Source organism: Fonsecaea monophora (assembly GCF_001642475.1).
Source record: "Fonsecaea monophora strain CBS 269.37 chromosome Unknown Scaff98, whole genome shotgun sequence".
In the NCBI taxonomy this organism is placed as follows: domain Eukaryota; kingdom Fungi; phylum Ascomycota; class Eurotiomycetes; order Chaetothyriales; family Herpotrichiellaceae; genus Fonsecaea; species Fonsecaea monophora.
The window spans coordinates 86,903-110,797 of record NW_019174029.1 but is presented as its reverse complement, the minus strand read 5'-3'; the positions used below and the strand labels follow the sequence as shown (position 1 = coordinate 110,797).

General features: G+C 52.0%; 7 protein-coding genes across 7 annotated transcripts; 3 read left to right on the top strand and 4 right to left on the bottom strand.

Annotated features, from left to right (window-relative positions):
• Positions 1-97: 97 nt before the first annotated feature.
• On the bottom strand, positions 98-2,165 carry AYO21_09654 (serine/threonine-protein kinase nrc-2; the record flags this gene model as incomplete). The annotated part of the gene is made up of 4 exons (XM_022659584.1): positions 98-482; positions 535-919; positions 969-1,268; positions 1,325-2,165. 4 exons carry the CDS (start codon positions 2,163-2,165, stop codon positions 98-100), a joined length of 1,911 nt encoding a protein of 636 aa, XP_022508138.1.
• Positions 2,166-3,903: 1,738 nt separating this feature from the next.
• Positions 3,904-6,625, bottom strand: AYO21_09653 (hypothetical protein; the record flags this gene model as incomplete). Its single annotated transcript, XM_022659583.1, has 4 exons — positions 3,904-4,375; positions 4,435-4,545; positions 4,603-6,433; positions 6,493-6,625. 4 exons carry the CDS (start codon positions 6,623-6,625, stop codon positions 3,904-3,906), a joined length of 2,547 nt encoding a protein of 848 aa, XP_022508137.1.
• Positions 6,626-7,249: 624 nt separating this feature from the next.
• Positions 7,250-9,079, bottom strand: AYO21_09652 (hypothetical protein; the record flags this gene model as incomplete). Its single annotated transcript, XM_022659582.1, has 1 exon — positions 7,250-9,079. One exon carries the CDS (start codon positions 9,077-9,079, stop codon positions 7,250-7,252), a length of 1,830 nt encoding a protein of 609 aa, XP_022508136.1.
• A 1,179-nt stretch (positions 9,080-10,258) lies between these two features.
• On the top strand, positions 10,259-12,503 carry AYO21_09651 (hypothetical protein; the record flags this gene model as incomplete). Its single annotated transcript, XM_022659581.1, has 2 exons — positions 10,259-10,331; positions 10,384-12,503. The coding sequence occupies 2 exons, from the start codon at positions 10,259-10,261 to the stop codon at positions 12,501-12,503; spliced, it is 2,193 nt and encodes a 730-aa protein (XP_022508135.1).
• A 639-nt stretch (positions 12,504-13,142) lies between these two features.
• Positions 13,143-13,973, top strand: AYO21_09650 (hypothetical protein; the record flags this gene model as incomplete). The annotated part of the gene is made up of 2 exons (XM_022659580.1): positions 13,143-13,412; positions 13,497-13,973. 2 exons carry the CDS (start codon positions 13,143-13,145, stop codon positions 13,971-13,973), a joined length of 747 nt encoding a protein of 248 aa, XP_022508134.1.
• A 694-nt stretch (positions 13,974-14,667) lies between these two features.
• AYO21_09649 (hypothetical protein) lies at positions 14,668-15,041 on the bottom strand (the record flags this gene model as incomplete). Its single annotated transcript, XM_022659579.1, has 2 exons — positions 14,668-14,924; positions 14,999-15,041. 2 exons carry the CDS (start codon positions 15,039-15,041, stop codon positions 14,668-14,670), a joined length of 300 nt encoding a protein of 99 aa, XP_022508133.1.
• A 572-nt stretch (positions 15,042-15,613) lies between these two features.
• AYO21_09648 (hypothetical protein) lies at positions 15,614-23,541 on the top strand (the record flags this gene model as incomplete). Its single annotated transcript, XM_022659578.1, has 4 exons — positions 15,614-15,663; positions 15,727-15,752; positions 15,803-16,315; positions 19,784-23,541. 4 exons carry the CDS (start codon positions 15,614-15,616, stop codon positions 23,539-23,541), a joined length of 4,347 nt encoding a protein of 1,448 aa, XP_022508132.1.
• Positions 23,542-23,895: the final 354 nt, after the last annotated feature.

Genomic DNA, 23,895 nt, shown 5'->3' with positions numbered 1-23,895 from the left:
CCCCTAACGCCCATGCACCACCAGTAACTGACCACCATGAAACGGGCAAACAAGCTTTCTTCAATGAGTGAGAGAAACAAAAAAAAGTCCATCACCGTCACCGCCCAATTTGCGTGGTTGCACTGTCTTGCATCACGATCGCGTCTTCGTCGTCGTGATGCAGTGTCACACTGTTGAATTCCAGGAATGGATCCGCAATCTCTCCTCCAGGTGTCGCCAAAGCCGAATCCAATGGGACCCCCTTCAGTCGGCTTGCCGGGCCTCCGATGTCGACACTGCCGCTATCCTTGACCGTTCTGAAGTTCACCGTGTCAAGAGCCTTGCCTTGGTGAGGAATCATAGGTGGCTTCATATGGCGGAGAAGAGCCCAAGTTATAGGTCGGAAGAATGGATGATTTTTGACGTCCGAAGCACCTGCCCGAGAGCCCAGCCGTTTGACCTCGTCTTTGATCAAAAGCTTTCTGATAAGCGACTTGCAGAGGCTTAGAGAGGTCAGCAAAGATCCCGAACCTCGGATAAGCAATAAGTACTTACTTGCTGACTTGGGTCACGTGAGAATGGTCAGGGAAGGGCACTTCGTCCCTCAGAATGTTTGCAAAGGTCGCGTTTCGGTTTTTACCCTTGAAAGGGGTTGTTCCAAACAGCATCTCATAGATCAGAATGCCCAATGTCCACCAGTCAACCGCACTAGTATGCCCATTCCCTTTGATCACTTCGGGAGCAATATACTCTTCCGTACCAACAAAGGAATTCGTGCGGAAGTCGGCGATGCACGACTTGGTGTCGACCAGAGGATATCCGGTGGGGTTCGAGGCGTTTCGAGTCCCCAAAATCATGGTCGGCGCACCTCCAGAATCCGATTGCTTAGATAAATCAAAGTCGGATAGCATGATGTGTCCTGACTGGTGAAGGAGGATGTCTATGATGGTCAGTACACTGGGAGCAATATTGGGGTCGAAAGCACTTACTTTCGGGTTTCAAATCACGGTAGATAAAACCCATCAGGTGCAGATACTCCAGCGCGGCTGTGACTTCGGCAGCATAGAACCGAGCATCTTCCTCACCGACACATTTGTTTGGTCGAGTTTGTAAAGCTCTGAAAAACTCGCCTCCGCTACAATACTCCATGCACAGGTACAGGTGATCTTCGGACTGAAAAGAATGATACAGGGTAACAATGAAAGGGTGGTTGCTCGTGGCCAGAATCTCCTGCTCAGCCAGTGCTCTCTTGATCTTGTTACGCTTGATCATTTCCTTCTTGCTCAGCACTGGAAAGAAGTCAGCGTTGTGTCATTTGGGGAACTATGGAATAGGCAGGACTAACCTTTCATGGCATATAGCCGGTTCGATTTCTTCTCGCGCACGAGGTATACTTTACCAACATCGCCCTTGCCGATCAATTTGATCTTATCGAAACTGTGCGGGCCCACTTCGACATTTCGGACTTTGATCGAATTGGAGCTGTACGTCCTTCGAAAGGCGGCGGACTGTCGAATCTGTCCCGGTAACGGAATCTTGCCAGGCTTAGGTGGGAGGCTATGGGTGCTCGAGTCCTCCTGAGGAATCATACCCAACCTGGGCGATGAGCCATTGACCACAGCCAGAGGCTCCTTTCCTAATTCCGCTGTAGACGGACGCTCCGTAGTTGGCTTGTTCCCACTGAAAAGACCTTGGGCATTTGGGGCCGAAGCCACTCTTCTCAACTTCCGTGCCAATTCCTCCTTACCAGCTGTGACCGCCTTCTCTTCCACCGCTGTACCATTCACATGAACTTTTGGTGTATCTGGAGGCGAAGGCGGAACGCTGCCCTCGTTGTGGTGACGCAAGGCAGGAAGGCCTTGATGGACGAAGTAGGGGTTGGCCTGAGCCGTTGGAGAGGCGATGGCGTCGTCGAGAGGATGTCCCTCGCTAGCAACAGTAGTCGATCTATTTCTATTTAAACCGGGCAGAAACCTAGACTGTTTGACGGGTTTGGATTCAGTCTTGGGGGTGGGCAACCCATCCGAGCCTATCGAGGTCTGACTTCCACCACTATTGATACGGAAGAAGTTTTTCAGCTTGGTTGTAGTCGGAGTGTGAGTACCGGAGGCCGGTTCGCCGTTCAGATGCTTCTTCGACGAGAAGGACAAGGAGGAAAAATTGCGTTTCTCGGTGGTGGCGGCCATGATGCTGCAGGGTGCCAATTCAATGGATCCACAGAATCAGTGTATCAAAGGGGTCGAAAGCTCTCTGGTCGGTAGAAAGGTAAATGTAAGGGGGAAGAGAGTCCTTGGGTTCAGACAGAGGGAATGGGGCGAGCAAAGAGCGGACTTGGGGGCTGTTCTGAAGAGGTGAGGTTCGGATAGGGCGATTTTTGGTGGTACGGAGGACGGACAAGGGACGAACGAGGGAGGGAAGGAGGATCGGATGCGGCTAGGGCTAACTGTGGTGCGCCATGTCAGGATTCTGTCCTCGGATGAATATGGACGACACTTGGACTTGTCCAAGTGAACGAAGATGGTGAATCAACCCGTGGGAGAGGGGGGTTGGGTGGTTATGGTATGGCCTTTTGGCTGAAGTGAAGTAAAGAACTGAGAAATGAATGGGGATTGGGGGTGGTGGAATTGATAATATGGGTTCAAGTCACTTAGTAAGTTGCGGCTGGAGGAATTGGCAGGGACCGCAGGCGGGAGTTGCAGGTGTCAGTATCGGTACTATTTCGTTGGAGGGAGTGGGTGGGATTATTGGCGTCTGCGATTATGGTCGCGGTCGCAGTCGCGGTTGTTTCTCTCGCCCTCTCTCGGTACAAAACGGTCTCTCCCTTGGCTTTTCCTTTGGCTAAACCTTATATCTCCAACTTCTACATGTAGAGGTGAAGGGGGGCCATGGAGGGGTTTGTTTGCTCTTCTGGGCATTATGGAGGGGGCAAACAAGGTCAATCAAAGGATCCAAACAGTAGTGACAACCTGGTGAATACCTTATAATATGAAATTGTCCATACCCCGCCTGCGCCCCTGCCTGCGCCTGTACCTACAAGAATAGTAGAGAGTGAGGCACCCTGGGCACCTCGTATTAACGACACCAACGAGGTACCGAGTACAATGATCTCCATTTCCATCTCCATTCCATCTGCCCTGCCATGGCTTGCTTGACCTGCCTGGACGGGCCTGGCCCTTGATTGTCAGGTCTCGAATCGGATGTCTTCATGCCCACCCCCCTTCGTCACCGTGCATCCTCATATGCATATCAACTCCTTCTCCTGCCTTTGGCACCCATTTGGTGCGCCTCGATTGATTTCTCAGCACAAGAATTTTCCATCTTGCCACCAGCAGAACATCCACCACATCCACCAATTGGCTAAATCTGGACTCCCCATACTCGTATCTCGTGCCTTCGTTGTCTCTAACCTGAGACACCCACCCAAGAGGCACTCTGGGCGTCACATAATACAACAACAACGTCACTCAATCGAGAATCAGGGACGTGACAGGTCGAAAAGTGACATGTTCATTCAGCCTTATTCGTACTCACAGATATCCTGCTGGCACTTCCTAGCCACTGTTTGTATCTTGCTCCTCACTGTTGTGCCTTCCAGTGTCGCTCAGTACTTGAATACACGTGCATGTCATTCACTTGTTCACAGGTCGCCTGTCACCCGCTCAATACCAGCCTCTGGCACCCATTCCACAATGCCCTCATGATAACCAGGTCAAGCCCCCAATGACAACTTTTTTTGTCTTTCCGTTTGTCTTGCAATATTCGGTGACACGATACAACCAACCATGATTAGGTCCCAAGCAATGTCACCCAATAGACATGTCCAATTCCTGCCGTATCATACACTCCTGAAAAGAAATAGCCTGGTATTCAATTGGAGTTCCGCCACCCAATGTGTAAAGACCCTCTTTGGTCCGTCTTCCGTTCTTACATCGCCTCTTTTCTGGGAACCCGGGCCAGAAAATCATCTTCGTGCCCCACATTGATGGGACGAGCCTCTCGAAGGTACGACTCATAGAAAGCCTCGGGAGGTGGAACTGCAGTTGGCATCAGGTAGGGAGGGGCAGCTTTGCTGGCCGCGGAGAGCATCGACTTGGCCGAGAGTCTCTGACTGTCACTGGTGCCATCCAACAAGTGCGGGAGACGCCCCATGGCATGAACGTTCTGGATAGAAATCGACGAGAAGCCTTTGTTGTTCAGAGCCTCGGATCCAGTGACTCGGCCGTTCCTCAAGTGCTCGTTCGAGACCCATCCGCTTCTGTCTTCCCCTCGCAACCAAATCGATGGGGATGACGCCGACGACTGCTTCAGAACGGACAAACTTGGGTCAGAACTAGTCGATGGCTCCACTGTCGATCTGTAGCCTCTGCGAACAATTCCAGGAAGTAAGTTCTGAATACTGGATGCTGTCAGTTCTTGATTTTCAAGCCACCAGACAGGCATTGGAGGAGCACATACTAGGCTGTATCCCTTGCCACGGTCTTATAATCGCTGCGGTTTCCATTTGACGCTGCGGGGCTGTGGCTCAGCAACCCTTCTCTGGGATTTTCTTTCAGCTTGTTTTCATGGCTATGAGAAGATAGTTAGCCCAATCTTCTGGCCGATTCAACTACCAACATCACAAACCTTTCCAGACCAAGAGCCTTGAATTCAAGTCTGTCGACGAGGCTGGAGGCTTCTCCCGAAACTCGCACCTCCACAAAATTATCCCACATCTCTCTGGTCACGGTGGGCTTCTTTGTCCAATAGCGCTTTTCAAACTCATCCATCTCAAATGATGGTGGACGCTGCAAGCCACGACCCCGAATCTCGGTAATAGTGCCATCGGGCATTCGTACCTTGCTGATCACTCCGGGAGGGAGTCGCATAGCGTCGAGCTGGACCTCATAGCAGGCTTCCACAGTCGGCGGAGCACGACCTGGTTTAGTCGGCAACCACTCCTCACTATCCGAGCAAATGTCAGTCATCTGTTGGGCCTCTTGCATTTTAACAGAATTCTCATGAGGACTGATTGATTGGGAGCTTGGTCCAGGAGTGACAACAAGCGCATTCTCGCTCGAGCCCAATGGAGAGATGCTGGCTTCACGGACCAATCTTTCCAACATTTGACTCTGCTGTCGTTGGATTTCTGGCGGCGGTGGACCGATACGGAGACCCCATTCATCGACCTCAACCTCGACCTCGTTTGACTCAATCTTCGACCCGGTTCTACCATTGGCATCCTCCTTCGAACTTGGCGAATCCTCTGGAGGTGGCACAATTGGAATCGGACGACGCGTGCTCCTCACGTCAAACTTGGGCCTCTCGGCCTCGAATTGCATCATTTGGGGGATTGGTCCACTCCCAGTGCCGTTAGGATATCTCTCAGGCGAAGGATGGGTAGTCAATGGAATGTATGTAGCGGCTTCCACATTGAGAGTGCTGTTCGGCTGATATGTGACATTTTTTGCAAGGCTCTTGGGATCGACGCCTAGCTGCTCTGACCAATAAGTCATTTGTGACTTGGCTACCGATCGCAACTGGACAATTGTAATGCGCTGATCCGCAACGTATGGATCAGAATCTGTCATGGCGCGATGACGGTCGATGGCTTTGAGTTGCCGATCAAACTCCTCAAATTGTGCAGTGCATTCAGAAAGCATATGTCGACTATATGCATCCTCTCGGGCTTGAGAATCGGTAGGAGTGGTGATGATGCCACACGATGGTGGGACGCTCAGTACCTGTGGATTGGGCACATAAGGCGCTGGGAAGCTGAGACCGAATGTGTTGTTGAAGCCAGCCAAGGGCATTGCGCCACCCGCCGAGTACATTTGAGGGCTCTGCAAGAAGTACGCATCTCCTGGAACCGGTGTAAAGTACGATGCTGATGTCACCGCTTGCAGATAATTTGCCTGGTGAGCACCGTCGTAAGCAAAAACATTGTTTGGCGTCAGCAGATTGAAGTTGGCGGTGGTGGCTGTTCCACATGCATCCGTAACCCCACCGGTGCCAGGCACATAGGAGATGGACTGTGGCTGGGGTGAAGGAATGTTGTTGTCCGTGTCCGCTTCTTTTGCCTCGCTCTGGCCAGACGCACTCGGCTTCGTGACCCCGTTGACTTCGTCGCGTGTGTTTCTGCGGTCTGCTTCTGTGCCTTGGCTGGATTGCGGCAAGGTAAAGACAGGGGGCCGTGTACGCTGTTCCATTGGTACGATTCGACCACCAGCAGTGACGCGTTGGTGGGTAGGAGAAGAGTGTTTCTTGAGAAATCGAGCGAAGCCTTCATCTTGCTGGGCACGGCGTTCAGAGGGTGGAACTGTTGGCTGTCGCTCAGGTGCCTCGACAATGCGGTTGCCTCGATAAAGGATGACTTCTTCTTGGGAGCTGCTAGACTCCTGCGACCAGCCACGAGGCCGGTCACTCGAACCACGTCGACTGGACATGACGCAGGCACCCAATGGAGGGACGACTCCGGCTGTACAAGGGTCAACATTGTCTGTGCTTTGGCATTGGAAATGACAGACTGAGACTCACCCCGAGCTGCGTCGTACGTGAATTTGGACAGATCAAAATGAGCAGGCCTGGCTTGAGGTGCTAGTTCAAGCAAACGTGAAAGTGTGTATCTGCGCTGCCGGCGAGATGGGCTATTTAGGCGTTGGTTAGTCATATTGGCTCTATGTCGTGTTTCAAGGCGCAAGTGAACGTGCAACTGAATAGCCAAAGAGAGACCAAAAGCGATCACCGCAAGAGATTGGGACAACAGCACAGCCGTCAAGGGGGATCATGTGTAGACGAAAGTGAGTGTGTGTGTGGTGGCTTTTTTGGGGTCGCGGGTGAACAGGAGGGCAGGGGCTGCCGCTTCCTTCATTTTTGTTTGTCTGAATGAAAGAGCGAGCCACCGGGAGAAGGGAGAAGGAAGGCGCGACAGATGTCTCTACTCACCGAACAAGTCTGACCTTCCAACTGGTCGCGCGCCGGTGATGTTGCCGGTGGTGTTGTCCAAGATGAAGAGACGGCTCGCTTGACGGGGTCGGGCTGTCGTGCGCAGTGGTTGGGGATGTGCAAGAAGGAAGAAACCTGTCAGAGGCGAGATTGAAAAAAGAAAAAGAATTTTCACAGCTAGGAGAATAGTGAATGTTCAGATATGTTTTCACTTGTTTGCTTCCTAATTAGCCATGTGTTTTCTCCGTTCCAGCCCAGCGAACGTGAAGGTGTGGCAGAAACCCAGTCGAACCCCAGTCAAATCCCGACAAATAACTCCAAAGCGCCGCCTTGTCTCGATTCATAATCATCATACATGGTTGTGCGGAGCGACAGCAGGCGTAAAAGGATTGATCGGCATGTCGTCCTCTTCATAACTAGGTCTTCGCGGTTGGCCTGCAACTGGATTGAGAACTCGCCCCTGGGCCTCCTCAGCCTTTGCTTGGTCTCTGAGTTCCCAGCTTCCAACGCGTTCGTGGCCTCTCACAGGGGATGGATGGGCTGGATCCTCACTAGCAACCACGACGGCGCCTACACCGCCCTTGGAAAGGGTGAGATCCTGGTCACTGGCGAGTTTCGCCCCGCCCTTGAACCCGTTCAACTCGGACCTGCGTTTGGTATGGACCCGGTGGATTCTCACACCTCCAAGCAACATCACCATAGCGAAAAGGAGAAGAGCCACTGCGAGAGTGACAACAGCTCCAATGACACCAGCCACGACTGGCGATAGGCCATGACGGCTGGGAGAAAACCTAGTGGTTGGGTTGAGATTCCCATCCGTGCCGGTGAAGGCTGGGCAGAAGACGATGAAACTGTTGCAGGTCGTGCACCAGTCCTCCACGCTGAACATCATGAAATTCTGCAAGCCGGCAATGAAATCTACAAAGGTGATGCTGGTCTGACTGGGGCTGAGCCCAAACAGAGGGTACTCCACCAGGGACGAGTAAGGTCCTGTTCCGTTTTGGTAGAGGAATCTGACAAAGAGATCTGATGTGTCTGGATAGGTGTCGATTTCTTCAGATTGTAGTGTATACAGCTCGAAAATGAAACTGGACCCTGGCTCTGGAACATTGTAAAATGCTGCATTCTGAGGGGAGACTAGCTGAGCAAGAGCTGCGAATGCGACCATGGGCTCGAAGCTTCCAAAGAATAAAGTCATCTTGTCCGAATTCCCCTGGGTGTTGATGGTCGTGTAGAAGGCTTGAAGGATCCTCGTGGCGAGGGTGCGACCAGCTATCGCTCGTATGTGGTCACCAGGAGTAGACCCTGAAGCCGCGACGTCGGCATTTAGAGCAAAGACCCAGTCGTCAGACAGGATCTTCGCTTTGGTAAGAACTTCTGGGGACAGAAGCTGTGCCGCACTTGTATTGTGAATTGACGCATAGTTGAGATAGTCATAGATGTAATATGCATCATAGTAGCCAATGGATGCGTCTGAGAAAATTCCATTCAAAAAGTCCGGCTGCAGACTTTCATAGAATTCCCTCGTACTGTTCTGAATGCTCTCAAAGGACCCAGTGCCATAGTAGTCATTTGTTGATGCGACATAAGCAGGGCAGTTGCTCATTCCACTGACCCAGATCGAGTTGAGATCATTACCGGACACAGAATTGATGTTCGGATACTGATAGCCGTTGAGGGGAGCCACCAGATTTGTACCATTCTGGATAGTACTTTGACCAGCAATATAGGTATAGTTGGAAGAGGTCTGCAATGGCGGATACAGTCCTTGAAGGAATGCTTGAGCGGAAGCAAACACATACTGATCGTCAGTCGACACAATGCTTAGTTGATCGTACTCCAACTGATACGATGCGATGCCATGGATCGCCGTCGACTCAGCCTCGCCGTTAACCGGCACCAGATACCTCTGACGAACCCTGTCGCCAGCCTCGAAAAGTTGTTGAGCACCAAGAGGCGTCAAAGTGGGCGAAATGGGCAGGACAAAGGGGGTTCTATCGCCATATCTATCCCATGTCAGCTCATTTCCTGAGATCCCACTGCCCAGAGTATTCTTGGCTAACCTGGTGTAGATGAAAGTGCTCAGGACCTGTTCCTTGAGGCCTACCTGGGCAGTAGCGGTGAAGCTCAAGGCGAGGAGAGACAGGCACAAGGCAATGAGGGTGGACCTTGCACCCATCTTCACTAAATGATCTAGGCTAACATACGGCGATTTAGAACAAGAATCGGTCAGTAGCACTCACCAGAGAAGCTGAGAAGCAGAAGACAGTTAGAAGGAGCAGCGGGGTTGAGCCAGCATTATGAGGTGATTGAGCATGAGGCTGCAGGACAAGAGCTCCAGTAGCTCGATCAGGTTATGACAGCATTTGCCTGGAGGAGCTCATGAAAGCAAGCTCTAACGAGGCAAGCTTACTCATTACAGGACTGAGTCTCATGATCACAGCTGAGTTCTGGTAGCTTCACATTGGAGGCATACCTAGTACGAGTAGGTATGGAACAGGGATGGATAGCCGGGAAGAGAGCTTTAGAGCTTTCGATAACAGCAACTTTCACCATGTGGGGGTTTCTAGTCAGACGTCAGATTCGGTTTCGATTCGCTGGATGTAAGCTGGAGAGCTGCGGGAGGCGCCCCAAGAATTGAATAGCTCCCTTTGCTTGCCATGAAGCCATGCCGCTTACCTAGCGATAGTGGCGGGTCATCAGCGATCAATGCAAGGCCCCGGATAAGGTGGAGGGGCAGAGGAGGGCCTTCTGAAAGGCTAACGGGGTCAAAACACTCCTCCTACGTGTATTTGCATAGTAGTGACAATAAGAGGAGGAGATGTTTGAAGAGCAAGGCAGAATGTTTTCTGGTGACAATCGAGTTTGCTGTCCAAGTTGGTGGAAAAGGAGGAGGAAGAGACGGATCAGATCAGCGATAGCGGTGATACTCGATGCTACCTACAGGTACTAGTAGGAATGTACCAAGTAGATAGATGCGTGCCTAGTAATAACAAGGAGGCTGGGAACACCTACTGTCTCTCTGCCTACATAAACTTGTAGGTGGTTAGCTACCGGTATAGGCCTTCTAGGCGTTATCGTTCCCCTCTCTGAACGCCTAACCTGTACGAGGTACCTAACTACGACCCCTCATCGGACCCACCCTCTCCGTCACCATCCGATCTGCCGCCCATGCCATGTCCACTGACATTGCTAGGCATGGCACCCACCATCCACCACCCACCGCACAACTTGAAGTCGCGATAATTTGATTTCAACCTGTCCTTTCCCGTTATCAGCACGTGATGGCAATTTCTCCCACCCTATGCGACCCAAATTCCCCAGAGGCGAGCCGCCCCAAAGAGGCCTCAGATAAACAATGGCACAACCCTCTTTGACTGAGCAACCTATGCAGACTTCCAAGGTCGACTCAATACCCCACCATGATGCAGGTGAGTACTTGTCCCTTCTGATGCACGCCGACTCAACCTGACCGTCCCGCAGATCAACCCAGCACCCCTGTAACCTCTCGCTCTCCGCTAGCATCTGCAGATGTTGACGATAACCCGCGGAGTCCCAAACGGCGACGACTTTCCACAGATGAGCAGCAGCGGATAATCAAGAGTGAGGCTGAGGGGGAAGTCGCTGGAGGACAGCCGGAGCCAGCAGTCGCAACATCTACATCAACACGCGAAGGTCAAGATGGAGAACCAGAAGCAAACCTTTCTCAGCCACGGCGCGCTTCCACAGAAACGGTTCAGCAGGTTGTTGGGTCTATCGTCAAAACAGAAGGCCCCGATGTACAGGTCGGGGCCGGAACACCCGCGACGGCAACCGGAGCCCAAGATGGAAGCGTTGCGACAAGACCTTCACATCAGCAGTCCCCAGCTCCTAACGCCCGGCTGGATAACTTACCCTTCCTCGACAAGCAGTCGTCACAGCTTTTGACCTTCCTATCCCGGTTGACACCGACCGAAGCCATGGGCCTGTCAAGTGCGCCCAATGCCCCAAGCACCAAAGAGTATGCCGCATTGCGCGCCGCGTTTGATCGAACCAGGAGGTTGCTCAGCCCAGGATGGCCCTTTCTGTCGCCACATGACTTGGGGCTACGCAACGGCAATCAGCTTGAAATCATCCGCAAGGCCAACCAGGCAATCTTCATGTCCAGCATTTTCACCGGAGAGATAGGTCTTCGGGACATGGATAGGAGTTTTCTTGCCGTCTTCGTCCCCGAGAATGGCAAATTACTAAAAGCGCAGGCTTCGATGTACCTCGAACTGAAAACCCAGGGCTTCATTACTGCCTGGAGAACAGGTGCTGCTCCACCCAATGTTGTTATGGCAGACCTCTTCGGACCTGACCTGGACAAGGCTCTCTTGGCAAGAAGGCCTGGCACCACGGGTCTGGCCCCCACGGAGCAGGAGTTCCTCATCCGGCTCGCGTCCCGTCGGGATATTCTGCAAAGCCACGTGAAGAACAACACGCTTGATCAGCTCCCCTTGAAGTACAGGTGGGAGGACTTTAGTCGAGAAGTCTCCTCCTATCTGATCAAACATATTGAAAACTCCTCCAATCCTGGTGACGGTGTCTCGAACGAAGGCAATGACCCCACTAGGAGTCTTCATCGGGGCCAGATGGAAGGCCAGTTCTCTATTCACGGCCCGCCACTCCCAGTTTCATCGACTGACTCCATCCTCTCCTCAAAGTCTTTGGTGAAGCATGCTTTCGAGCCCTCGGATGACGGCGACTTTGTTGCACAGGCGGCGAGGGCGGCAGAGATTGCCCTTCGAAGTACGCTGGGCCTAGCATACTCGGACAAGATACCAGAAGGACCAGCGCCGACAACCCCCACGATACAGCAAGACACTTCTACACCCCGTCCACCATCGGCACCACTTTCCGAAACCCGTGACCTTAACTTGAACACAGCCTCGTCTCCATCACCTGCAGTCGATCTAAAGTCCATGACGGAGGAGATCCCACATGCCTCTCAGACTGCTCCCACGTCAGTTCTCTACGAGAGAGCCCGGTTGGCCGCCACAAAGGCATCACTTGCTCTTGAAAAGAAGCCATTGGTGCCTAGCCAGAGGCGTCCATGGACCACGGAAGAAGAGAATGCGCTCATGACCGGGCTAGACCAGGTGAAAGGCCCCCACTGGAGTCAAATTCTAGCCATGTATGGACCTGGAGGCACCATTAGTGAGGCATTGAAAGACCGGAACCAAGTCCAGCTCAAGGATAAGGCGCGGAATCTCAAGCTGTTTTTCCTGAAAAGTGGCATTGAGGTGCCCTATTATCTCAAATACGTGACCGGCGATCTGAAAACGCGTGCTCCTGCCCAAGCACTCCGGCAAGAGGCCAGGGAACGCGACAGGCTACTGGCCGAGGGGGATGACGCTGCATTAGATGAATTGGTAGGCGATGTTGAGGGCGAAGAACAACTCGGGGAAGACATATTTGACTCTATGTCCAATCAGGAGTCGCCTCTCACCAATGGAGCCGGACAAGGAGCTCCCCCCGACGAATCTAAGAAGCCTTTTGAACCGAGCATGGCAGATGTTGAGGCCCTCATAGCGAAAGCAAGCGCAAGCGCACAGACGTCGCAGTCTGTCGAGTCGACCTAGTCATGACACTAAAGAGGAAAGGTAAAGTTCCCTCTTCTAGAAAAGTAACACGATCCTTTGGAAGTTGCCAAGCCTTCATCGAACGATTCCCAACATTGAGTAGCAAGATAGCGTAGTGTGATTGGCTGACACAATGCCTTCTCATGGAGGCGAAAACGCCCTTCACTCTGGCCAAAGGATTTGCTTCAACGGACCCAAGGAGATATCTTGGAGACGGATGAGGTTAAATCCGGTGACATGGACAATATATGAGTATCTATTTAACTCAATGTATTGTGTACCCGGTATCTCTGACTGTGAATACGCTGGCAGGAGGACATTGATATCCCGCTGTCCGTCCTCTGGTTGGGATTTGTCGCAAGGCTGAAGCGCTAGCAAGGCACAAGGCAAAACCTCGGGTAAATTGTGGCCGATAACTCTTTTCGGTTCTCGCATCGGGAATCTCCACTTCTACGTACGAGGGCAGAACTGCAGACTGCGAGTCTGGGCCTTCATCGTGCATAGAAGTGAACACCAACAACCTCAACATCACGAACTCGTGTTTCGTGTTCCGACTCTTTTTACCAAAAACATCATACCGTCCACACCTACGTCACACCAGTTCTTTCATTATTTTGAATCTCAGATGATAATACAGCCATGTCATCTCCAGGCGAAGCAACTGCAGGCGACACCGCCCCGCGAGATGTCGATGTCGATGCCGATGCCGAAATGGAAGATGCCACCACCACCGCCGCCCAAGATGCACCAGCACGGCAGGAGGAGGATGGCGACCGTGACATGACGACACAGACGGACACACAGCAACCGAATGCGACGGCGACGACAGCGTCGAGTCTACCGCATCAAAATCGCAAGGATGTGACGTTGCGAGAGTTTTTGAGCAAAATGGATGATTATGCGCCGATTGTATGTTCCATATCTATCCCTCTCCCACACCCTTCCCTGGCCTATCTTCGCCATGCTAACCTCTGCTTTCCGTCTCTCATCTAGATCCCTGACGCGGTAACAGCTCATTATCTCACACTCTCGGGACTGCCACCCCCCTCACCATCCGACCCAACGGGAGCCAGCACGAACACGACGCCTCTCCCGCTCGCTCGTCTCCTCGCTCTCGCAACACAGAAATTTGTCGCCGATATCGCCGCCGACGCCTACCAATACTCGCGGATCCGCAGTTCGAATAATGCCGTAAGCGGACCCGGTATGGCTGGTATGGGCGGGGGCGGAGGCGGAGCGTCTTCGTTCGCGGGCGGTGCGACCGGCGGATCTGGAGGGGGAGGCGCCGGTGCAGGTGGCGCAGGGGCAAAGAACCAGCAGAATACATCTCTGGGGGTGCAGAGGAGCGGGTACGGCGGTGGAGGACAAGGTGGGAGCGCCCAGGGCAAGACCGTCTTGACCATGGAAGATTTGGGCATGGCAGTACAGGAATATGGCATCAATGTCAAAAGGGGGGAGTTCTACAGATGAGTCAGCAGCGTTACAAAAGGCTCGCATTTGGGAATGGGGGCTTCTTATTTTTATTTTTATTTTGTTTCATAGGTGGTTTGTGGCGCGCATAGCGAACATGGGGAGTGAAAACTCTAGGGACTGGATGGGACGGGCAAAGTCCATGAATACCGGCAGACAAATGGTTGAATCGATTTGCACAACCATTGGATATCACTTGAACATCTCGTCATGGCGCACAGATATTGAGCACGCAATGACCGACTGAGCAAGATCACAGCTGTCAATGAATCAAAGTATACGCTTCCCACCGAGTTTCTCCATCGCAAATGATTCAATCGACCCTCTTCGAGGTAGGTTCTGTGTGAGCCTAGCATCTTCTCCGTTTGGCCTCCACTAGCTTGAGGAGAACGCCTAAGAAGATGTCTCGGGGCTGTGATTATGCTGTAGTCGTTGCCCTTGTAGGCTTGACGCAGGGGAAAATTCCTCAAACTTCGCGCGCTCTCGCAGAATTTCCCTCCTTGCTATCATTCCCTGCTGTCCGTTCGAGTTGTTCACTTGTTCTTGCTCATCTTATACGTGAATCGTTTTCTTGTACTACGTTCCAGTTAGTCCATCATCCTCGACCATTCTCTCTTCCTCGCAGGATCTCTCGGCTCTGCCTTCGTTTGAGGTCGAGAGAGGACCATTCTTGGATAGGGTGCCAGGGTGCGACTTACGGCACGAATTCGCCCAGTTTCCGGCCAACCATCTCTTCAGTGATGTACACGTCCTGATATATCTTTCCATTGTGCACCGCAAACTTCAGGCCGACAAAATTGGGTAGGATGGTGGCGGACCGCGCCTGGGTTTTTATCGTCGTGGGCGTTTTGCCATGGACGACTGTAGGAAGCTCGGGGAAGACGAGGTTCGGTCCTGTGCATATGATTGACAAGATGTAAGCGCCTGAGCTTAGGTTATAGGGATCACACGCTGTGTTGGCAGGGTAGTAGCAACCCCAACAGTGCCTACATGCGTCGTTGATGGGTGGCTTTTTATCCACGTACCTTTCCAAACGGACCGCTTCAAGAGCTGAAATGTGGCGCGCATCGTTTACCGCAGGAGCACGGCCATACAGTACAGTCTGGAATTGTGGCCGACAAACCCCGAGAAAACAATAGTGAGTGGTCGTGGAGAAGAAAGTTATGTGCAAGGCAATTTACAAGTATATTGCGAGCAAAGACCAATGGACAAAGTCAGTCGACTACTAATTACTTGGTCCGATCGAGGCTTGTGGCCGTTGGCTCCCTTTCCCGACAGAGCTTGCTCGCAACAATTTAATCCCCATAAAAAATCTCTCCACATCTGCTGCATCCTAATCTGGATCTCGGACTCGCGATTCGAATTCAGTCGGGGCCCTTCTCGGTCAGGAGTTAATTTTGCGACCTCTGGGGGTAGTCCTGATTTCCTCCCTTTTCGGCCTCGCCTTTCTCTTCAAAGTAGGACATTGTCATGACCGTGCCATAGCGATACGTTTCCTCCTCCTCTTTCTACCCACGGAACCAAGGTTCCGCAGCATAGTCTCCTTTAAACACACCCTCCTCACCTCCGCCAGAGCCCGCGAACATATACTCGGAGTCGACCCGCGAACCGGGGCCTTTTAATACAAGACATATTTCATCATGGCGCAAAGCGCAGTGGGATCGTATTCAAACCCACTCAAAAAATTCAAGTATGACGCGCATATCTCTGCAGATACTGTGGGTGGCACTGGGGGCTGACAAGCTGTCTACAGGCTTGTATTCTTGGGGGAACAGAGTGGTATGTGCTGATAACTCCCGGCCATGGACTGTCCTGCTCTGCTCACACAGAATGGTATGAATCAGTTGGCAAGACCTCCCTAATAACCCGGTTCATGTACGACTCCTTCGACACCACCTACCAGGCAACCATCGGCATCGACTTTCTCTCCAAAACCATGTACCTCGAAGATCGCACCGTCCGCCTCCAGCTGTGGGACACAGCCGGGCAAGAACGCTTCCGGTCCCTCATCCCCTCGTACATTCGTGACTCGTCCGTCGCTGTCGTGGTCTACGATATCTCCTCTCGCAAAACCTTTGAGCAAACACGCAAGTGGATCGATGATGTAAGAGGGGAGCGAGGAAACGATGTGATTGTGGTCCTTGTCGGCAACAAGACAGATCTGGGCGACTCGAAGAGGGAGGTCACCACGCAACAAGGAGAAGAGGAGGCCAAGAGAGCTGGCGCCATTTTCATGGAGACCAGCGCAAAGCTGGGCCACAATGTCAAGGCGCTTTTTAGGAGAATAGCGCAGGCCTTGCCAGGTATGGAAGGCGAAGGGGAGCAGCAGCCAAATCCCCAAAGTAAGTACAGATTCAAATTTTGTTCACTTGGCCGACAGGTACTGACGACGGCGCGCTTGTCACAGTGATTGATGTGTCAATAAGCAACCAGAAACCAGCCGAGGAAGGCTGCGCTTGTTGATCGCCGAGTGGAGTTTCGAGTTCCAGTGCAAGCTACAACTCAGACCGGCTGGCTTCGTGGGCTGCTCCAATGTTGGATTTTGATGCGAGTGAGCCCATGCAGAGACCACGGTTCGGGAGCAAGACGTGTCGTAACGTTTCTTGGAAGCTGAGAGAGCAAACGATAAGAGTGACGGGTGGACATTGCATGGAAGGCATGCTGTCCTGTATATGTGGCCGTTGTCTATAGTTCGATCCCGCGCCATGGATGGGGGAGTCGAAAGATCCATGGACGATGTTCGTATCGAACTGCGAGTGTGTGACAGATATGGAAATGAGGGCTTTTTAGCATAGCATGGCGTTTTGGCTGTTTTTACTCCCTCGCATGAGCAGGATTGGCAGAGCCCAGAGGTTGTGCTTGCCTACTTGCTTGTTCATTGGTACGGGAGAGAAGATGATACTGTGTAAAAAGGACAAGAGGACAAACCGTCCGTTCGGTCATTAATTGTCAATCAAGCCACCATCAAAACACCCCACTGTTTTCGTATAGTGCCAGTACCGGGGCACCCTCGCACTGACCACGATGCCATCTCTTCCCATCCGCCCACCCAACTCCCAACTCACCTACCAATCATGTTTCCCGTATTTCTTCCTCTTCACAAGCGGGCTATGGTCCGTCCAGTCACCTGCCGGGAGGGGATGAGATTGTGTTACCACACGTCGCAGCAAACGAGATTCTACACGTATGTATAGTATATCTAGAAAACAATATCTGGGCGCAGAGACGGAATTTGTCTCAGACCGAAAAGGTTGAATCTTCGTCTTTCTGCCCGTTTGGTTTGGTCTGTCGAGGAGGTATGGGTCCCCCATTTACACCCATACATGAGTCTGCAAGCATGGGGAGAACGACATCACTTGTAGGTGCACACTGAGGAAAGTCTAGCTGCACCCGAGTGACCTTTAAGGTGCTGCACAGAGTATATATGGATAGATTGTAGCCACTGCATACATACACCGTTTCCCACCACGCGCGGAATTGTCGTCTTTACTTCTCAATTCTCTGATCTCCTAGTTCTGTCTCGGACCATTCGTGAACAATGCAATCCGACGCTGCGAAAGAGGTGTGATATTATGCCAACGCGCAGTCATGACTGCAGAATACTCTCTCAGCTGTGGTGATCGCAGATTACGAGGCTGTGGGCGCCACGGGGCTGACGTACCGACTCGCCGAGTACCGGGCACGAAACGCGAGGGAACCTCGCGACATCAACTGCAGAAGACTAACCGCATATGGCAGGTATACCTCGTAACCTGCACATCTTCAAGTTAGTAAGGCATAAGTCAACGGCGGTTGGAGGATTAGCTGGTTGCACACTGCTAGTACGCAGATATTGGGAAGTATGTAAATAGTAATCAGCAGCCCACGTGTTGGTTGCTAATTAATCCAGAAACCCTTGAGACCTCTGAGGAATTGCTCACCCCCCTTATCAGACTCCGCTGGGCTTCTACCCCTGTACCGGCGAAGCCCTGAACGTCCCGTTCGATAGTGAGAGACCACACCAGAAAAGCCAAGAGAATACGTCTTCTCTAGGTCATGATGCTGTGTTGCAGTAGTTTGCCCCTTGCCCAGACAGGCACAACTGGCCCCTCAAGCATACATCAAGTCCAATTTTTGGGCTATGGTCATTGCGTGCGTGACGAGCCTAGCCTGGGCCACCGCGACCACCTTTTCTGTATAGGGACAATATACTCGGTACCAATGCGGTTCCTGTCAAAACAACGCTATTACCAAGCAACCGTACTCTTGAGAGGATCTGTTTGAGTCTAAGGTAACCACGATCTCGTCGTCATATCGACGCCAAAGGATGTAAATGATAGGACAAAATAACGAACGCAGGCTACGGTGTCGAGCAATAGGAGAACTTGTTTGGTCAGACGTACCTTGATGTTTCCCCAACTCGCCTTAACAGCGTATTGACTCGTGAAGACTTGTGTGAAGAGTGCGAATAGGAGGACGGTCCGATACTCTACACGCATGTGTATACCTATTCATCGCCTTCCCTGATCTTGTGCATGTATTCAGAACTTTCCCTGGCCGTTCTCTGCTCGTTCATCACAATTCCCAAGAGCTAGCAAACCGAGTCCGAAAGGCTAGATAGCTGTATCGAGAAGTCAACGACGTTCCTCCGATTATCAGATCGGAGATTGGGCAATGCATCGGGTTTTGCTCCTCGTACGATAGGTCAATAATTGCTGTTTCCCCTCAAAATACAGGGTGCAAAGGCGCAGGTGGTTGACATCACCACAGACATAACGAGAGAGAAGAGGGTCGCATTGCTATGATTGAGGATAAGCATTCATGCACGAGGTCGATCTGTACTCTTCTGTATCACGGCGTCCGCATACTTGTAGAAATAGCAGTAAACCGTAATGCATGTGCATACTCCGTAATATGTCATTCAGTCATGTCTAAAATTGAAATTGATGACTCGCACTGAACTTTTGGTGCGTTAGCTTCGCAAGAAAGGTCCGTCAAAATTGGGTCCGGGAAGAACAAGTTCCAGGTGCCCGAGCCCGGTCTTAGGCGATCAAATTTCGGGCCCCCAAGTTTTCTCTATGACGATTCGTTCGGGGAGGACGATACTGCTCCAGGGGCTAATTATCGAGGGTGTCACCCCCGGAAGCCCTAAAGACCTGGGCGATTGCCCTCAATGAGCAACTCCCATGCTCAAGGTTCGGCCCCTAGCCTTGTCGGGTAAGTACATGACACGTGCCTCGAAAATCGACAGGAATCTCGACATGAAATTCCCTCACGCACCCGAAAATCGCCATCAGCTTCGCCTGCTTCACGGCTCCATCTCCCATTTCTCTGCATCTTTGGTTGGCGAAGGGGAGCTCCTGAAGCTCCTAACTCTCCCCGTAAGCGACAGCAACTAACTGGATTCGTCTCTCATCCACCTGACTCAATTTGGGGCCAGCCTGGCGATTGCTTCCATCCCGCTCCGCCAGGCACGAGTTTTACGAGTACGAATTGAGGTCTGCCTGAGCGACCTGGATATTTCTACCATTTCATACAACATCCTGCTTCCTCCCCTACCACTCTACGATTGACACGCGACCATCATTAGATACTCCACTCCGAGTGTCTTGTCATTCTCTTCCATCATTCCACCTCTTCGGTACAGCGCGTTCATTGACGACTTTCGAGTCGTCTAATGAACCTGCCTAGTTCGCCTTCATTCCTATTCCAGACGTTGCTCTTCGATAGGAAGAGAATCTCTTTCTCCTAAATGCCTTTCAAGCCCTTCGCACATCTCGCCCGTGTCAGTGTTGCAAAGGGAATCGCCCATACTTATGCTCCGTCCGTAGTCGCTGCTGGCCAGTCACTCGGACAGTTCCAAAATTATCCAGTCGCCAAATTCACAAAGACCACACACCTCCAAAATGCCTTCTCAAGCCCATCGGGTTCCGGCGCAGGTGCGAAGGCAGGTTATACTACTCAATCAGGCGGTGGTGACGCCTCGTTAGCACAGTACTACGCAGCCTGGCAACATGCGCAACAGACTGGTGATGACTCGGACTGGAAGAAGCATGAGGTCGCGAGAAGAATAGGCTGGAAAAATCAAGAGAGGGTTGTACCTACATCGAAACACCACCGAGTCGAGTCCTACCGACCTGTCGACCTCCTCCGACCCACTACCCGCCTGACTGTCTCCCGCGTTAACAGTGAACGAGCCACTCCTAAGATTCAAGATGCCGAGGAAGCTCTGGCGGAAGCAGAAGCCCTCGCAAAGGTAGATGAAGAAATCGCAAAGGAAATCGCGTCCCGGCAGATCGAAAATGCCGCTCCTTACGATGAAGCGGTTGGAAGTCCTGTTGCTAGCACCAGAGCACCGAGTCCCTCCGTTCTGGAAACTGGCGCCACATCATTTGAGTCCTCAACTAGCCTCGAACACACGTCGTCACCGACGGACATCACCTCACTTGCATCGGAGGAATCTGTCCTCTCCGATCAGATCGTCCAACTTGGTACCCAGCACCGGTATAGCGAGATCCCAGCTCTGTTCGAAGCGATCATCAAAGATGGCCATGTCCCAACTGTGGAGGCATACAATCATATCTTGGTCTCTGCCATTCATCTCAGTCAAGGCTACCAGCCATGGCCCAGAGCTCTCGAAGTGTACGGAGACATGACAAAGCGGAACGTCGAACTCAATGCAACATCATATGTGATCCTCCTCCGCTTTTTGGCCGCTAGAAGCCTCGAGGCATACCAAGTGCAAAAGAACCTCGGTGAAAGAGCTGCTCGATATGGTAGTGACGGTTCCTTGGTCTTCCCCTCTGCTACCAGACAACATCAACTCTATGCAGCCGACACATCGCTTGCATTTGCTACCAAGTTGTACAACATTGCGCGGGCAACCCTTGAAGATTTTCCACTTTCCGCCACGGTATACAATGCGCTCGTCAAGGCCTGTGCCCAATCTGGGATGGTCGGGCATATGAATTCGCTGCTGGCCGACATGAATGCTCAGAATATTCCTTTGGCGCCACAGCTGTACACCACGGTCATCGATGCGCAGGCCTCTGTGCAAGACATCCACGCCGCTCAAGGTTTGTACGAAGAGTATCGCGACCTCGCCATCAGCAGAGCTGCCAATGATCCGCTTGATCTAAAGGTGTATGCTTCCTTGATAAATGCTTACTACGCTTGCGGACTTGCGGAGACTGGGCTACGTTTCTATGAGAAGATCATCCAATCATTCAATGGCTCGGCAAATGAGCAAGCTTTGTCGGAGAGCTTGACGAGCGTTTTCGTACTGGATGGACTCGTTCGTTATCACATTGACAACCAGGCCTACTCGACAGCGATTTCAAGCCTTGATGATTTCACCCTCCCATCCGCCGTGCGAGACGAGGCACTATCGAGGATCTCCACCGCTGCGGCTGACGCAGGAAATACTGACGAAGCTGTTCGATCCTTTGATGCCATCAGCTCGTTGAATATGAAGGCCGAGCCCGTCATGGCTCTTGCTGCTTTGTATATTCGAGGTGGTGATATCAACAAGGCCAAGTCGGTCTGGAATACCGCTCACTCCACGCAAATTGTTCCAAGCACTGACTTTGCTGCAATGTACACTTTGGCTTTGATCAATTCTGGTTCCGTCGAAGAGGGTGTCGCTGAAGCACGGTTGATGTTTCAACGTATCCGTTCCTCGGCAAACACTGAACCAAGCCATCAACTCGCTGTAGCCGAAATCGACGAGGCAATCATCCTCTTTGGCGAAGCTCTTTCAAAGCAACAGGCTGTGGTCTCTGCAACAACAAGCATCACCTTATTGCGAGCCATGATCGAAAATGGAGGTCTCGTCTCCCCAGTTGCCCAGCACGCTATTGCAAGCTTAGGTCCAGAATGTGTCCACCAGCTCAATGCTCAGGATATCGCTTTGGCTCTTCACGTTCAGGCTCAAATGCTCATGTATCAAGAGGTTGTGGACGCTGCCCACCCTGCCAGGTTTTCCCATCTTCTTGAGACCGTGCTTAACCGCGGCATCCTTATGGATCCCTCGACCGTTCACGTGGTGAGCGAGAGCTTGCCCAAGGTTGGAGCTGCTCGACCCGATCTCCTGCAACGTTGGAATGAGCTTCTGCACCCTGCTACCCCAACCCCCGTGACGTTGCCACAATCGCCCCTGTCACCTCACCCGGCGCTTCTCGACGCAGCAACCAACGATACTTTCGATCCCTATGCTCACACTACTGACTATCGTGCGTCCAAGGCGATATCAGAATTAGTTGAGAGCACGACGGGCCGTATTGAACACCATTTGAATGACGGTCTGTCTCGATTGAGAAACGTTCGTCGAGCAGGCAGAAATTTGCATTATTCTGCCTACGCGAAGCTGATTACCGCGGCCGGAAAAGCCAAACAGGCGAATTTGATTCAAGAGATTCTGAGCATGGCACATGCCGACGTCCCAATGTCATTGCAGATCCCATCGGTTCGTGCAGGTTGGATTTTGATCTTGGACTCTATGATTGCGGCCTGCTTGACTGTTGGAGATCGTCAACAAGCAAGTAAATTCCATCAGGACCTTCTCGATATGGGAGCTGCCCCTTCTGCAAATACCTTTGGCATTTATATCACCACTCTTGAGGGAACTTTTGATGAAGCTACCGAAGCCGTCAAAATTTTCCAACGTGCCTTGTCGGAGGGAGTCGTTCCAAGTGTTTTCCTCTACAACGCCGTTATTGGTAAGCTTGGCAAAGCTCGACGGATTGACGACTGCCTCCGGTACTTTGGCGATATGGAGGGTCGTGGCATCCGTCCTTCGTCTGTCACATATGGCACACTGGTGAACGCCCTTTGCCGAACAAGTGAGGAGCGGTTTGCAGTTGACATGTTTGACGAGATGGAGGCAGCACCTAATTATCGCCCTCGACCTGCTCCATACAATTCCATCATCCAATATTTCCTCAACACCAAGCGTGATCGAAGCAAGGTCCTGCAGTACTACGAGCGGATGAAGTCCAAGAACATCAAACCTACATCTCACACGTACAAACTGCTCATCGAATCATACGCGTCTCTGGAACCCGTCAATCTGGCTGCCGCTGAATCCATCCTTTCCGAAATGAAACAATCCGGTGTTCAACCCGAGGCAGTTCACTATGGTTCATTGATCCATGCCAAAGGTTGCGTTATGCACGACATGCCCGCTGCCAGAGCCGTTTTCGATTCCGTCTTGCAAGATAGGAACATTCGTCCGACCGACACACTGTATCAGAACTTACTCGAAGCAATGGTCGCCAATCACGAAGTGGAGAAGACGTCCGAGATCCTAGTCGATATGGAAAGACGTGGCATCTCTATGACTCCCTACATTGCGAACACGCTGATTCATGGATGGGCAGGAGTAGGTCAGGTTGCCAAAGCTAAAGCGATTTACGAGCAGCTGGGCATGGATAAGCGCGAGCCCAGCACCTACGAGGCCATGACACGAGCCTTCCTGTCCGCGGAAGATCGGGCTAGTGCCAATACGGTGGTTCAAGAAATGCTGAAGAAAGGCTATCCCGCAGCTGTCGCTGATAAAGTGCTTGCATTGGTGGGTGGTGTTACAGTTTAAAATTCTCGCGTCGATGCATCAAAAATTTTTCCGGTCGAGTGTGGCGATGAACGCTTGCCTCGACTGCTTCATTCCCTTTGTTGATTGATTATGATACCCAGGAAACGAGCCACGACTACATGGTGGTTCTGTGCATATCGGCGTTCTCGTTTCGGCTGTCCTTCCAGCGACAGCCTTGTGCATGGTGTTTTGTGGGTGGCGCATATGGAACATGATCAGCAGGCTCTCCTTCCCTTCTGGCGGGAGGCGCTGGCGGGAGCTCCATGGGGGCAGATTTCGGGGGGAAAAGGAAAATGGGGTTGCCCGTGTACAACAGAACACCAAGAATAATCTCTACTCGCTACTCTGATAGAT